At 41.1% G+C, this 16,466-nt stretch overlaps 1 protein-coding gene across 5 annotated transcripts in view; it reads right to left on the bottom strand.

Annotated features, from left to right (window-relative positions):
• EPHA3 (EPH receptor A3) overlaps positions 1 to 16,466 on the bottom strand; it is a 178,047-nt gene that overhangs the window by 9,993 nt on the left and 151,588 nt on the right. For all 5 annotated transcript variants that reach the window (XR_008429160.1, XR_008429159.1, XM_053934113.1 and 2 more), the window contains exons 13-15: positions 15,909 to 16,118; positions 9,223 to 9,372; positions 7,040 to 7,233 (exon numbers count right to left, since the gene is read on the bottom strand). Coding sequence is in view for 3 of the 5 variants with exons in the window: in XM_053934113.1 (XP_053790088.1) it covers positions 7,040 to 7,233; positions 9,223 to 9,372; positions 15,909 to 16,118 (554 nt within the window). In the remaining 2 variants the exon portion in view is untranslated. The remainder of the gene's footprint in view (positions 1 to 7,039; positions 7,234 to 9,222; positions 9,373 to 15,908; positions 16,119 to 16,466) is intronic.

Below are 16,466 nucleotides of genomic sequence, written 5' to 3' on the forward strand. Positions count from 1 at the left end.
ATCAGTGTAAGAATAGTAAAGTAAAAAGCAGATCTTTATCTGGAAGCTTCCAGGTGTTCCAGTGGTGATGGGCACATCCAGAATCAGATTTCTGTGATTTTATAAGGTTAATTCATTAGGATATTTAACAGCTACATCCAATAGGAGATTCAGCTGCCCCAGTAACCCACCCCTGGGTCAGCCCCTCAGAGTTGGTCCAAGGGATTCTCTGCCCCACTTCTTATTGTAGGTCCCCTCCTTGGAATAAAGATTATTTATTAATCTAAACAATATTTCAGGGATGAGTTCCAAAATCTGGGGGGAAAGGGCAGGAAAAGTGCTACAGCCATGCATTAGCCATCTACCAAGCTACAAATATATGAGAAATATATTAAAAGCTTAGGCATCACTCTGAATTTCTACTTCTGTCACCTCTTTCCAGCACACCAGTGGTGGAATTGCCACCACCACTAACGAGGGCTCCAAAAACACCTCAGAAATCTCAATAAGCAGCAAAACTTCCCCTCCCCATCAGGCCACTTGCTGGTCCAGCTGCATTTCTATTTAAATTCTACAGCACCCAACCCCAACCCGCAGTAAATTCCTGCCCAGGTTTCACCGAATTAGAGGTGTGAAAGTGCAAATAGATGTTTTACTGTCCCTGTTAACAGCGAGCCCCTGCTCACTTCCAACCACTCACTTTGAAGGGACAATGGCTGAGTCGTGCATGCCCCAGCCTCAAAAATAATGACCACTGGGAAAATCAGGTGGAAACAGGGTTTTTCTGGCTCTAGCTCAGTGAAGTCCTTAAAAACCTCCTCAGTCTAACCCCTCAATCCAAACTGTGCTTAGACACTCAGGAGTAGGACTTACATTTTGTGATTTGTAGTTAAGTTTCTTTTTTCCCCCCTCTCCTTCCATAAATTCAGAATTTTATGTTTAGCAGGCTTCAGAGAGAGAGCTGGAGTTTAAAGTTTACATTACTTGAATTCTTTTAGAGTCTTGGTTTTAGGACACAGATTAGGTTGCTGCTGGATTTTAAACGAAGTTTAAAGTCCACACAGAATCTTGCCCTACACAACTTTTGGCCAAACTCAAACCCTGTTGTTAAGACCCTGATGACAACATCCAAAGAATACTGAAATCTCCTCCTCTCTTCAATCCTGGAAGTTCCTAACAGGGAGAAGCAAACAAACAATATTACAGCAGGTCAACACTGTATGTCAAGCATCTGAAGCCTTCTGACCTGAGTGGCAAAAAGAAAAGGGACTTCTCAAGTATTCAGCCAGTCTAAACAATAATTTCATTGCAAATATTTTTGTAAAAACAACGCTTCAATTATGCTGCAAAAAGGAGCAAGTCTGAATTCTTTATTTGCAATGCTCTTTTTGAGTTTGATTTTCATAAAAATCCCACCAAGGTAGAATGCAGAGTGTTTCCACCAAATTATCAGATTTTAAATGGAAATGAACTTTGTGAGGAGCAAAGTTTTAAATTCAAAATTCAAATTGGAAGTGCTGCCACCAGATGTCTGAGAATGACAGCAGTGAGAGCACCAAAATAAGAGACAACAGATCTGAACATGTTTAGCAGTCAATCCTTGCAAACAATTACTCACAAATAACAGCCCTTCCAAAGACTGCTCAAGGAAATTACACAAGCCAGTGTTTCAAACAACACATCAAATTTAAGCAAATCAAGGCAGGGCTGCAAACAGCTTGCTAACACTTAAAGGAATGTATGAGGAATTAATTATTCATACATGTTTTTGCATCAGGAAGAATAACTGACCCTGACCTCCTAAATTTTCTGGGCTATATGAAAAGAATTTCAGCTATGATTTTTCTGAAATAGCCTGAATTTTCAGGTGATTTTCTCCCCTTCCTTGCAATACAATCATTTCCTCTTCTCCTAAATATGTACTTGCAGTATAGAAAAACAACAACAGCAACACGTGACACTGATTTTCATGCTACCAAAAGCAAACACAGAAGCAGGTTGGGATTTTTTTGTGCAGATTCCATGTCAGTTTTGCAATCAGTCAGAGGCCTGGCAGAAATCCAGAATTTCTAAAAGTCATTTGTTAGAATTAGAAACAAATTTCAATTGTCTTTCAAATGAGGGCTGTTCATTAACTCAGCTATTCCCCTTCCATAGGTTCGTGAAGAATAAATTACTTTAGTCCCCCCTCCATCAGAGATGTGAACACACACAGCAGATATGGGAAAGCTGCCACAAGGTTTGAGCTGCCTGAATCCTGTGTCACAACCCTTATACCTCAAGATCACACTATACTATGACAGCTTTGGGACACATAAATGCTTTAAATTTATTAAATTACACACTATGTTTTAAATACATTTTTTTCAAATGGCCATGTAATATTAAGATTCATATACATAAGATGGTAATATACATTGTAAAAAAATATATATTATATATGTATGCATATGTATAATTGCAGAATGAGAAATTTAAGTAAGAATTAAAAAAACCCACAAATCTAAAAAAATTACAAATATAAATCAGTGAAAAAAATTAAATGGATAAAAAAAAATGTCATGAGTCCATTTCAGATTTGCAGAGTACACAAAGAACTTCTACTTGCATGACTCAAGCTACAGTTTTTTCCCCACACAAATGAAACAGCAGCTAAAGAGCCATTTCAGCCTCACCAACTTGCTTGCAGGTGGGTGAAGTGATTCTGACTCCCCAGCCCAAGCTGAGAAAAGTCTCCATCTGCTTTGTATCTGTATGAAATGTTCACAAATGTGAAGTAATACACAGTGGACTGAAAAAACAATAAGCTCAAGAGGAAAAATAATGAAATTGATCAAAACTGGAAGAAGGATGAACTCACTCCCACCCTAAAGATATCCAAACAACCTCAGGACTCTGTTAGAAAAATGAACATCGTGTTCAGAAAACAGGAAAGAACAGCAAGACATAAATCAAATAAAACTATCATGAGATTGTGCTTCAGAAAACCACATGGCTCGCACTGAGTTCTGTTCCTACAGCCCCTTACAGAGCTGGTTAACTCCAGGCAGCCTAAGGGACACAACAAAACAACGTGTCCAGAACCAGCACAGGTCTTATTAGCAAGAGCTCAGGGTGGCCACCTGATTAAAGACTGAATTTAGACAGGTAAGAAAGAAATCAGCCATACTCTGAAGAGAAGGAAGAGAAATTGAGAATTTGTACATGAATCTGAGATGAAACACAACACCAGGAAAGGTATTATGAAACGTTTGCTGTGCTGAGGCTACAAAAACCTTTTGTCAGTGTAAGGTTCAAAGGCACATAGAACAGTCTGCAAAGCCATGATCAATAAAGATAAAAACATCCCCTCGAGTATCAAGAAATTATTAGATACCATGGAGTGGCCTGAAGGGATAGAAAACTTTAAAGGGAAGAGGGAATTGAAGGCTTTGACTCCTTTTCTGTGAGGTTTTAGTGTAAAATGTGCCTGGGCTGTGGCCTGGAATCAGATGTTCAGCCAAGCACATCCTTCAGTGGAGGTCAGCTAACAGCAACCAGCACCCAGAGGACAGGGATATCCTATGCACCTCCAGAAACATGTTTTTTAAGTAGGATACAACGGTGCAGTGACTATTTTAAACAAACATCAGCCCTAAAATCTGTGAGAAGAGGCAGGTTTTGCATCTGCACCAGACGTCGTCAGGTTGGACGTTTTTTTCCCCCTGACCGAGTGTTTTGTGAACACCTAGAAGCATATGGTGGGCATCAAGCTTTAGCATTCCTCCAGTAGCACCACAGACACGGCTCGAAGAGAGCTGGGACCTCTGTAACTTAGATTAATTGCTTATTATGGGTAGGAGGAGAGGCGGTGTGGGAGTGCTGCAGCCTCAAATAACAACTGAGAGCAGCAGCTTGAGCCAGTGCACTCCCCAGAGCCCTGGGGGCTGAGTCCCTGAGTGTTCTCCTCCTCTCTGATGTCTGTCCCTCTCTGGGATCCCACTGTGTCCCCTTCTCCAGGAGCTGCCCTGACCCACAGCCCTTCAGTATCAGTCACACATTCCGACACACAAGGCTAGGGCAAGGCCCCACCTCATCTTAAGCCCCACTTCTCACTTTTCTGTCTCATTTTTCTCTGCCAGCCTGTCAAAAAGCACTGCTGAACCTCCAGGCTCAGTGCCTGGCCACCAGCACCAGGGGCTGTTACCTGCCACCAGCGCCTCTCTGCAGGACACCACGGGGCTGGCTCAGCCGTGTCTAAGGTTTGAGATTAGTCCAAGGCTTGAGATTAGTCTGCTTTGACAATGATTTCATGGCACAGGGCTGCCCAGCACCCCTCATTGTGTCTGTTCGTGGCTGTGTTTAGGACAGCCTGGGCTGGCCTGCAGACACTGACAGAGGAGATGGAGAGATCACGGATCACACATTCCCTGAGCTGCAAGAAGCTCCTTCCCAGAGGGAACTCCCATGCTGGGACCCCACAGTGCCCTGTGTGTCACCAGGAGGGAGGGAAAGGGAAAGGGGAAGGGGAAGGGAAGGGAAGGGGAAGGGGAAGGGGAAGGGAAGGGGAAGGGAAGGGGAAGGGGAAGGGGAAGGGAAGGGGAAGGGGAAGGGGAAGGGGAAGGGGAAGGGAAGGGGAAGGGGAAGGGGAAGGGAAGGGGAAGGGGAAGGGGAAGGGGAAGGGAAGGGGAAGGGGAAGGGGAAGGGGAAGGGGAAGGGGAAGGGGAAGGGGAAGGGGAAGGGGAAGGGAAGGGGAAGGGGAAGGAAAGGAAAGGAAAGGAAAGAAAGGAAAGGAAAGGAAAGGAAAGGAAAGGAAAGGAAAGGAAAGGAAAGGAAAGGAAAGGAAAGGAAAGAAAGGAAAGGAAAGGAAAGGAAAGGAAAGGAAAGGAAAGGAAAGGAAAGGAAAGGAAAGGAAAGGAAAGGAAAGGAAAGGAAAGGAAAGGAAAGGAAAGGAAAGGAAAGGAAAGGAAAGGAAAGGAAAGGAAAGGAGGAAGGAAATCACCTTTGATGCTGCCCTCCTCAGAAGTGCGCTCGGTATCAAAGCCAAGCAGCAGCAGGAGGAGCATTTCACTGAGAGCTCACCTAAAGCAGTTGTGAGAGGTTCTCTACCATGCAGGCAGCCTCCTTCCTTCCCTCCCTGCCTCCCCATGTGCTGAGAGCGTGGCACTGTGCTAGGGACGTGCAGCCTCTGTCACCCTCTGTGCCACGAGCAGAGAATGGAACAGGAGCAAAGAGAGCACGAGAGAGGCAGAAGGGAACAATAAATATCCCCTGGGAAGCTCCTGCACAGAACCCAGCAGGTGGAAACCTGCTCAGACTGAATTTGGTCTCCACTAGAGGATATCAGCTTCTACTGGCTATGAACAGGTAACTGGAAATTATGGTTCCACACTGTATTTATCTCTTCTGCAGTTCAAATCTGTGACTGGAAGGACCACAAACAAGACCACAAACATTTTGCTTCTGTTTGGAATGAAAAACATGCAGCCCTGGTTTCTGCAATCAGGCCTCCAAACCCAAAAAAGACAGTTCTGATTTCCAGCTCCTCTAGTCATCAGATCGCTGCAGCACATCCCTAGAAAATAATTCTTTGAACCAATGGTTTGCCACACAGTGGTGCAAGGTGTTTGGAAGAAATGTACTTGACTGAGAAAATGGTGTTAGAACAGTTTGGTGTTTTTCCCAAATTTTTTTTTTTGTTTGTTTGTTTGTTTGTTGGTTTTTTTCTGTCACCTTCTAGATAGAATTGCTTCTGTAAGCATGTTGGTTTCCTATGTGTTCAAGACTCACCAAGCAAAATTATTCAACCATAATTTTGTGCGAGCCATCTTCTCTCAATATATAAATCTAAAAGCAGAGCCCGTTAGAATCACTGCCTTTCTCCTCCCTTCTCTTCTTTCTTTTTCTGCCCTCTGGCATGGCAGCAGGAGGTAATTAGAGTGGCCAGTCTCTGGCTGAGGGTGCAGCACAAAGGCAGGGCCAGGAAGGAGGAGGCAAGGTCCATGGCAGTCGCACAGCAGGCTGCAGGATCAATGCAGCTCTTCCCACTGCCTTTGCTCCACTTCCCTCAGCCTTCCCATCCAATTGTCGTGGTGGGAAGTGTGCTGCATCACAAGGAGAGGTCTGCCAGGAAGGTTTTCTGTGCTCCCTTTTGAAACCTGCCTCATGTCAGGCTCTGGTCTCTTGCACAGTGACATGCAGAACGCCCTCCAGGGTCTGAAACAGCAGAATGCTTTTCTCCCTGACTCTGCCTGCTTTGCTGACAGAGGATTTGGCACTACCATTCATGCTAAAAATACTTTTACACTCCTTCAGTAAGAGTATGGCATTTTGTGCACTATACAAACTGAGTCTCTTTAACACTACTTAACTAAAGCTCTTCTTTCACCACATCTTCATTATGCCCTTAGGTGTCAACACACTCTTCAGCTGCTCTCTCTCAATGAGATAATTCTTATCTCATCATAGTGATGATGTTCCAGAGTGTGTTGAAAACCCAGGATTAAAAATGAATGTTTTTAATGCAATTAGGAACGTTGCACAGGTTGAAAATTAATTCCTGGTTCACACATTGATCTAAGAGGGAGAGAAAGTGCATTTTTAGGTCTGTGAGCACTACTGAAAGGGAAAAAAAAAAGATTATTCAGATGACTAAAGTTAACCTGACTTGTCAGAGGAGAGCCTAAGTGTATTTGGACCCAATTCAGAAAGATACTTAGGAACATGGCTGGCTGTAACCTATGAAACACTAAGCACTTAAAACACCACCAAAGGGCAGAAGCAAAAGGAAAATCCCATGATGGCCAAATCTGCCAGCTGTGCTTTTCTCAAAAAAACTCTACTCAGTCTTCCAGCGGGTTTCATGCCCTTAGCATAAAAATCTTTCACAAATCGGATAAATAATAGCAAATAACTAATAAAATAACCACGTGAATAATAAAAATAACAATATTAAATCCCTCTCTCTGCAAACAGCTACAGTTAAAAGGTGAAGAGGCACTAAAGAGTGCAAACAAATCCTAATTACAGGAGATGAAGGAATCAAAGAGGTTCATGAGCAATGTAAGATCTAGTATGTCACCTTGCCGCCGCGTTGGTGATTATTTTCAGACTGCTGGGATTCCGGATCAGCTTATCCAGGATGCTGACAATCTGCTCAAACTTGGGTCTGTTGTTTCTGTCCTTCTGCCAGCAGTCCAGCATCAGCTGATACAAGGCAGCTGGGCAGTCCATGGGAGGTGGCAAGCGGTACCCTTCATCCACAGCCTTAATCACCTGCACAAGGAGAAAAGTTTGTGCAAACTTAAAGGCACTTTACAGCAACTTGGGTTTTTTATCAGCTGTGAGAATGTTACCGTGGACATTCTGTGTTTAAACAAACGTGTTTATTCACTAATTGTCTCTCCTTTATCTGCAAAGTAAACCAGGCAGTAGATTAGGCATGCAGAAAGGGGAGTTAAGATACAGTGGGTGACTTTGAAGAAGGTGAGTGTGTGGAAAGGATCTCAAAAACTCACACTCAGTTGAAATAAATCCATAAACAAAAGCCACAGTTAGCAAGCTTAAGTATGCCAAACTTCAAAAGGTCTTGGATATCTCTCCTCTGATTACCCTTAGCAACAGATGCTTTCCACATCCTCCAGTGGACACTGAACTCCAAAACAAGAGCAGAAAAAACAACCTTTCCACATCCTCCAGTGGATACAAAACTCAAAACACCAACAGGAAAAACAGCCTACCCTGCTGAAAAATCAACCTGCCCCCTCATGGGCCATCCTGAACCAACAGACAAAAGGTCTTGTGGATGATGTCACAGGGCCACAAAATGCTTTTAAAACTTACCTCATGGATAATTATATACTTTCTACTAGGCAGTGCAAGCAGAATTGATTATAATTTACCTAGACTGATAAAATTTGTCTAGATTTTCTGTAACTTTTCCAGATTGACACACACAAAACTAAGATTACTTTAGAATTTGTGCTGTCCAGAAGCTTTTTAATCCAGCCTTTTCACTAGAATCCAACACCTCTTGATCAGGCCTATAGCATCTATTGCCCCATGAATAAAAAAACCCCAATATAGTCAATGTAGAAAATGATAAAGCCATATTCTATTAATCTTTCCTCTTCATCTGGATCAATGTATTGAAAAGCAGAACAAACTATTCTGAGTCACAACAAGGACAAGAGAACAGTTAATGGTTTAAGCAGCCATAAAGGAGAGGCAGATAAATAGGTTAATCCTTCCATTTCTGATTTTAATGGGATATTATTAAAGACATTCCACGAATACATCAGTCTGCACAACAGGATACATTAATCTCCACAAAAAACACTCATTACCAATTAAAAGAAATGTATAGTTTTCTACAGAGACTTGGGTTGCAGAGGTACCCACTTAAATGGAAGTTTAGTTATCTTTTTCCTTGTTTAACATAAAGCAGTACAGAAAAATGTTTGACTACAACTATGTTACTGACTTATTTATTTTAATTTAGAACTAGTAACAATATATATCATCTTCTTGGAAAATCTGTTTGTTTGAGTGACTGCAGTCCACCAAATTTGGTCCATAAGAAACTCCTGTGCAATAAATCTAAAATTAATAAACAACAGAAAAAGAACTCAAAATAGATACAATAAAAATCTTCTTTGGGGAAATGGTATGCTTCTTTAAAAAATACTGGGAGAGCTCCATTAATCATTTGGATTGCAGGCTTGGACAGTTTACTAATGTTGCAAAGAAACCTGTATTGGAAGTCTAATCAGATCACTCTCCTTCTCTATTTTATCCATTGATTACTTCCAGAAGCATTTTGGTTTCATTAAACTCTTAGCAGGAATACTTTGCTTCTCTTTTTCACAAGTGCCAAGAGCAATTTATTCTGTGCATTTGACATCTACAGAAAACTTCTATAGAATATTATACAAGTGGAACCAAAGGGGATCAACAGAAATTTAGGAGGGTTTTCTAACAACGACCTAAGGAATGTAAAAGGCAATGACCTCATTGCAGTGGAATTATTTGCATCATCTTACAGAAAACCACCAATGGGATAAATTTCTCTACTCTGCTCCTTCAGAGGTCCAAAACACTCTGCTATAAAGATGGTGGGTTTTTCAAGTTCCAATGAACTTTTACTTGAGCAGGGAGATCCGGCGGTTTTCATCTCCACGCCTTATTCAATGTCACCGTCAAAAACTCAGAGCCACCTGCTTGATCCCTTATCTGAGAACACAACTCAGACAACAATTTACTCACATCCTGGTTGGACATCTCCCAGTAGGGTCTCTCCCCATAAGACATCACCTCCCAGAGGACAATGCCATAGCTCCAGGCGTCGCTGGCTGACGTGAACTTCCGATAGGCAATAGCTTCTGGAGACGTCCATCGGATGGGAATCTTGCCCCCCTGGGAGCAAAACAAAACCACAGAGTCCATTTGACTGCCCTGCAACAAATATGATTTCGTGTGGTTGATTATTTTATCTCTGAGATTCTCAGTTATCGTGATATCGGTGTAAAAAAAAAAAACAGCGGGGAAACGCTGCTGCTGTTTGTCATAAGAGCAAAAGAGAGAGTAAAATATATTTCAGTGCAAAATCTACTGATATCTAGTAGATTTACCATAGATTTGTCCATCTGCAATACAGATATATAGTACAGTAAAGCATACATACTTTATAGACACTCACACACACACATATATTATATATATATATTTGTGTGTGTAGTGTAATTCACACAGATCAGAGTAAATGGTAAATCAAGTCTGGTCGATTTTCAGTTTTGAAATGTTTGGAAACTGCCACGACAGCCATTAAAGGTGAAAAACACAGTCCAAGGTCCCTGCTGATAACCCAAGTCCTTTTTGCACAGCACAAGGAGGGCTGGATTTGGCTGATTTTAAGGCATTGGAGTGAATTCCCTGCATGACTTCACCAGGTTTTCTAGGACATCCAAGGAAAATAAGGGGCCATGATGTTGCTTCACTTCACTAAAGGCAAGCCTCCAGCTGACACAGAAAGTCAGATTTAGATGGGGTCACCTGTGCAGAGGGAAGAGTGAAAAAATGTCAGCTGGGAGAGTGACTTTGGACATTTTTTACAGTCATAAGAGAAGCAAGCCATCATTAAATGCCAAAGAGAATTGAAGCTACCAGTACAATTAACATGGTAGGTAGGGGAACATCTCTCTCTGGTCATGGCCACCACTTGGTGCTGTAGGTCAAGTTAATGAAATCCACACAAGGAACCTCAGGCTGAGTTTCTAAAATGTGAGAATTAGAGGAAAGAGACAATTCCTGGTGATGTCAGCTTTGGCAGAGTTTTTTGAGAGTCACACATGAGAAAATAAAGTTCGAAAAGGTAGCAGTGGAAAACCTTTTCCTGAAGGCAATTCTGGAGTGAACGTGTTTTAGGACAGAAAACTGTGAGAGTTTAAAATTATTTCCAGTTATGCACAACGTGTACAGAATATATTCTGAAGCTTTCACACCAGACCAGCTCTTTGCAGTGCTTCTGACACCTCCATTGTACTCCAGTCACACACCTCTCCTCACAACCACCTCTGTGGGGAGAGAGCGCTCTGACTTCCACTGAGTAACCAGCAAAAAAAAAAAAAAAAAAAAAAAAATTTAAATATTTTACTGCTTTGCCTACACTCCCATAAACTGTACCTACACTGAGGGTAGCTGTACAATAACCAGCTTTAGACTCACTGGCTTGATTAACAGTAGAAATGCAGGCATTAGTGTTAATTAGAAATCTAAATACAGTCTAAGTACACTGAGGCATCTTCATTTTCATGCCTAATATTGCATAAATTAAATTAAGTATAAACAGCACAGGCAGTCCTGACTCAGACTACAATTTAGGCCTCCAAAATGTCACTAGGTAAGTCTTAGAGGCTTGGCAAAAGTCAGGGAGGAATTATTTTGGCATATGGTTTTCATGGATCCCATTCTGTTTAGCAGAGCTCCCTCCCAAAAGACAAACCTTCATTTCACACACAACCCTTAAAATCAGGTGAACACCAAATTTCCACATCACTTGCAGACCAGCAAATAGGACACAGAAAATAAACTGGAGTGTTTGAAACCACTGTTTTATGCTGAAGCCAGATGAAGAGCCTGATCTCTCTCTCTCTCTTGGAAATTTAATCTACTGGATGATGTTCTTTAGTCACAAAAAGTACATTGTATTTTCTATGCATTATAACTTTATTCTCAATTCCCAATGCTGCTCCAGAACAGTACCAAGAACATAAAAATGACTTTGTTTTCCTTATACTCAATTAATAAGCTCCCTTTACAAGTGTCCAGGGGCCCTCAGCGAGTCCAAGGCCCAGCCAAGAAACAAGGAAAGCTCTCCTGTAGCCTCGTGTTTTCACAAGAAATCCACTTACAGTTTTAGATGTGAGGCTGATAAAGAAATCAATCTCTCTGTTTTCTATCCTAGAAGTGAGCCATGGTTTTCAATAAGGAACATGAATCCTGGGGGAAAGCCACATCCTAAATTTACAACAACAAAGACCCCACCACCATGAAGAGAACCAGACATCACCCACTAGACCAGGGCAGGAATTTCATATTGGATAGAAAGTCTTTATAATCTTATGTTAAAAAGTCATTTATGCAATTGGAGAAATACATTTCAAAAAAAAGAAAAAAAAAAAAAGACAATTATTAGTCTCCTCACATTTTGGGACTGCTTCATTGCAGAAAGATTAGAAACTCAATGAAACAATTTCTGGCTTTGCTTTACTGAAAAAGGAAGGTGCAACAACCCCAGATCCCTATTACAATGAGTGTGAGTCAGTGGCTTTCAAATTCTCTTTGCTAAGTCTCAGCTGTAAGCCTATACAAACCTGCAGATACACACAGCCTTACCATAAGTAACTCAAAAATATTAATTAAAATGTAGCTAAAAAAAGAAATCAGCTGCCACTGAACAGAGTCTAAAAGTGTAATTTTGCTCTTCTGCTCCCCAGTTTGTCATAAAAATGTCATAATTATTTTTAAAAAGTGATTTTGCTGACTCTTTTTTTGGAATAGCTTAAGAACAAGAACAGCAATATATTAACTGATAAAAACCTATACAGTTTTTATATGTTTTTATCATGGTCTCCCTTTAAGGGCACGCTCATCAGAAAGCCAGACTCCCCGGACCTGAGTAGAAAGAGAGCTTTGGTGTTAGAAATTGTAGGAGTTTGTTATTGCAGCTCAAAATCCCAGGCACTCTGGGTCAGAGAACCTCTCTCAGGGTTGGAAATCAGTGAGCCAGCAGTAACCAGAAGTTTTATCTTCTGTAGATGGAGCTGCTATTCCTGCAGTATCTGTCTCTCCAACATAATTCATCTCAAGTCAATGAAGCCCTCAATTTATTTCCAGCACGGCTGGCACTCCAGCACAAGGCAGCTGTTTCCAGGACTTCAGAACCCATTCCAATATTCTGATTTATAATCTGTTACAGGGTGACAGCCACAGGCACCTAAGCCACAGGCCTGGGGAGGAGTGAATCAAGAAAAATGGATTCTAACTGAATTACTAGAAGGAGTTTGCAGAAGAAGCTGAAAGTAAAAGCCTGACATTCATTCATTACACCAGGACTTAGGAGAGGCCAGGAGGTATCTTAATGGTACAGAACAAGAGAGATTCTTGTGAGTGAGATGAGTTAGCTTTACCTTTTTACACACCTGACATTATTATGCTTGTCAGTCCCTTACTAATGAATGTTTTATATTGAAATAATCTCCTCCTTGAGTAGTCAGTGATGACAGAGCACTGCTCCTCTCCTCTGTGCTTTGGGGCAAGAGAATTTATGGGGTTTTGGCTCCTTCTTCACCACATCCTTCAATACATTCAGACTGTATCACTGTGATTTTGCATACATAGGGAAAATACAACTGATTTCTGTCCAGCATGGGCTGCATTTATATAAAAATGCCATGGATACTGCTGATGTATCTATGTGCTTAAATAGTCAAAGTTCACCTACTGATTACCCAAATATTGTCTTTGAGAGACATAATTACAGTCCCTCTACAACTGTGATTGCTTAAATTCACTTCCACTTCATACTGTGTCATTAGTCCACCCACTTGTCATACAGACATCTGAAAAATAATACGGAAAAACCGGATGCATTTGAAAATGACAATTTTAATACAATCTCGGTGTTTCAATTAAAAGTGAATAGATATGGAGAATGTAGATAATTACAGAACATCCCCTCAGGCACAAAAACTCTGTGAAAAAATTAAAACATCCAAACAGTCAGTCAGCCTGATGCACATGCTGGCTTCTGCTTCTGTAAGCAGGCAGACCCCAGGCTGCCAAAGGCCTTTTGTGGTATCAAGGCAGTGACAATAATTCAGGAGGTAAAAAAAAATGACCCTGTCAGGTAGGAAAGTTCCTTACAACTCCTGATTCCCTGTATTTCACACATGCACTTGTGATCTTTGCATTGTCCCTCAGGCTTCTGGGACAATAGCATGAATATCACAGATTATGCATTGATATATAAAGGAATACATAAATTATTGATGTATAAAAGGATACATGTTCATAGCCTTTATGCAAAGCTTCATACATGGCTTCTGAGAACAGCACAACATAAAATTTCACCCAGGCACTGGTGAGTATTGAAAACCTGGCTGGGCTTCTTGGGGGTAGATCAATTCTGACTTGCAATTATGAATTAAAGCAGTGGAATCATTCTCAGGCTTTGACATTTGCAGGTGGAAAATAGGGGTAGATAAGGAGCCTAAATAGATAAAGCACCCATCTTTGCAGATAACTATACATTTCCTAGTTCCACTGATACTAAATGGACAACGGGGAGTAGGAAGAGCTGGAGGACAGGAGGACATCAATATAATACACACTCTGTAATGTTTGAAATTTGAGTTATAATTTAGATTTTTTGGTTGTTTTTTAAATATCTTGTTGTCACCCTTTAGTTTTAAAGACATGAAACAGTTTGGGATGATGCCATTATTTTTAAAAAGTGGCACTATTTTTGTCGTAGAATTAATGGTTGCAAAATGTGTTAAGCCAAGGAAATGGTCCTGTGTTTTGTGAAATACTCAAGCAGCAAGAACATGAACTGTTCATCTCTCTACCAGTGGAGTGAAGCTCTGTTTCACATCTGTGGTCCCCATTTTTTTCAGCTGAGGATCAAACATCCCACCTAGAAACACTCCCCTGGCATCTACATAAGACTCACTTCAAAGGGAAATATGAGCAAAAAGGATGAATACCAAATAGCCTTGTTCTTCTCTCAGAGCCAACATGTGGCACAGGTATATTCACAGCAACAACTCTTGGAAAAAAATTAGATTTGTCCTAAGTTGCATTGGAGGGTTTTAATTGTCTGAGCATCTTCCTGCAGCAGTTTGCACACACACCACAAACGCCAGATGGAGTTTACTGAACACAGATGATTACACTTCACAAAATAGTTTCTTTCCATCTGATTTCACTGCCTAATTGCAAATAGGCAGGTAGCCTCAGAAAATAGGTGGCAGGGGGAGAGGAGGAGGAAATTCAGATGGAACACTGGCTGAAAACACTGGCACCCTGTGCACCCTGACTTGTCCAAGCCACCCACAGACGTGTCACTGATGTGACAGCTTCATCCAATGCTTCACTTTCAGCTTGATTTTAAGAGAGCAAACAAGTATCTGACACAGCAATGCACCTCTGGCTGCATCACAGGCCATTCTCTGTTGAGGAACTCTTGCATGCCAGGAATATTTATTTATTAATGCTCTAACACTACTGAGTATGAACACTGCTTTCTCCTACTAATGTCTCTTTATATTAACCATGCCAAATCTCTGCAGACAGTTTTCTAAAGTGGTATATATTGCACATTTCTAACTCCATGACAAAGTTTATCAGAGGGCAAAGAAAACACTGAAAGGTCAAGTAAAGAACAGAGTCTTTATGCTTGGGAAGTTATGAAGGTATGATTGATAAATATATATCTATTAGAGCATGTGTATACAATGTGTAATAAATCTGTCATTTCATTACTCATTTCTCACATGTTATTTTATTTCAATCGTGAAGAAGGCGGCATGTAAACTACTAAAATTATTGATTGCTCCTGTCAGTGTTCAGGAATGAAGGAAACCTTAGAAAACCCACATTAAGGTTATGCTGATACATTGCAATCTGGTTTGTACAGTGAAGATGAGGTGATTACTGTGAGCAATGCAAATTACACTTGCCAAAGATACTGGATGTTAATGTCACTTTTTGTAAAGCTAACAAAATCCACTTTAAATAGCATTAAAATGAGCAACCAGATATCCAAGTGTAATACACATATATACATAAAGCTAAAGGCTTCCACAAAAAATGGAAGTGTTATTCAGGGGGATAATCAGATGTGCATTTTTTTGTTTTACTCAAGTTTTCACTCAGGTAGAGGTACAGGAGCAGGTATAATGACACACCCTTAAAGAACAGTGATTGCAGTATGCTCCAGTCAGACATATGTCTTATCATGCTAGAAAACACAAAAATTTGATGGGTAGGATTTTTTTTTTTTACTGTGTGGGAGCTAAATCAGCAGTGTAACTAAAACTTCTCAAAGCACACATGAAGGCTTAAATTATTGTGTGCCAAAAGAACTCAGGCTTTAATTGTAATATTCACTCCTTTACACATCCAGGAGTAAGAAACGGAGCCAAGAATTTTGCATAGTCTAAGGAAAGTATTCTACCAACACAAACCATACTTTTTGTATGTACATTTTCTATTTTCTCCAAGACATGAATTTAAAAATAACTGTGATGAGCTTCTGGTTTATTGAACATCTCTGGGCATACAGGAGTGACTGCCCTCCCACAGCCTCAGATTTCAGACTTCCATCAGATTTCAGTCTTTGCCACAACCAACAGGAATTTTAAAAAGGTAAAAGGAACACAGGAACTCACCCTCGTGGTGTAAGCAGCTTCTGGGTCATCCTCCAGTACACGAGAGAGACCAAAATCTGAGACTTTGCACACCAGGTTGCTGTTGATGAGGATGTTACGAGCAGCTAGATCCCGATGGACGTAGCCCATGTCCGACAGGTACTTCATGCCAGATGCGATCCCTCGAAGCATGCCCACCAGCTGGATGACTGTGAACTGGGCATCATGCTTCTGGAAAACATTGGAAATATCATCTCAGGGATTGCTCATGCTCCTTCTTGCACAGATTTTTTTTCATAAATACCCTGGAAGCTCCTCAAGTGAGGAGCTCCTGAGTCAGGCGTTGTGATTTAAATGCCACATGTGGAACCATGTTGATCTCCCAATCAGCTGAGGGAAGGGGACAGATTTGCAATTCAGATAAAAATTCATTTTTTCCCTTCTTGCTGTCATCAGAGTTTTAACTTCCTAGATGGGACACGTGTGAAAGCAGCTCATAAATCTAAGCTATGTGTGCTCCTGAGACTGGAGTGTCAGAACATTACAGAAACAGATGTCCAACTTCCCTGCAAGGCCACA

The sequence above is a fragment of the Vidua chalybeata genome, chromosome 2, assembly GCF_026979565.1.
Source record: "Vidua chalybeata isolate OUT-0048 chromosome 2, bVidCha1 merged haplotype, whole genome shotgun sequence".
In the NCBI taxonomy this organism is placed as follows: domain Eukaryota; kingdom Metazoa; phylum Chordata; class Aves; order Passeriformes; family Viduidae; genus Vidua; species Vidua chalybeata.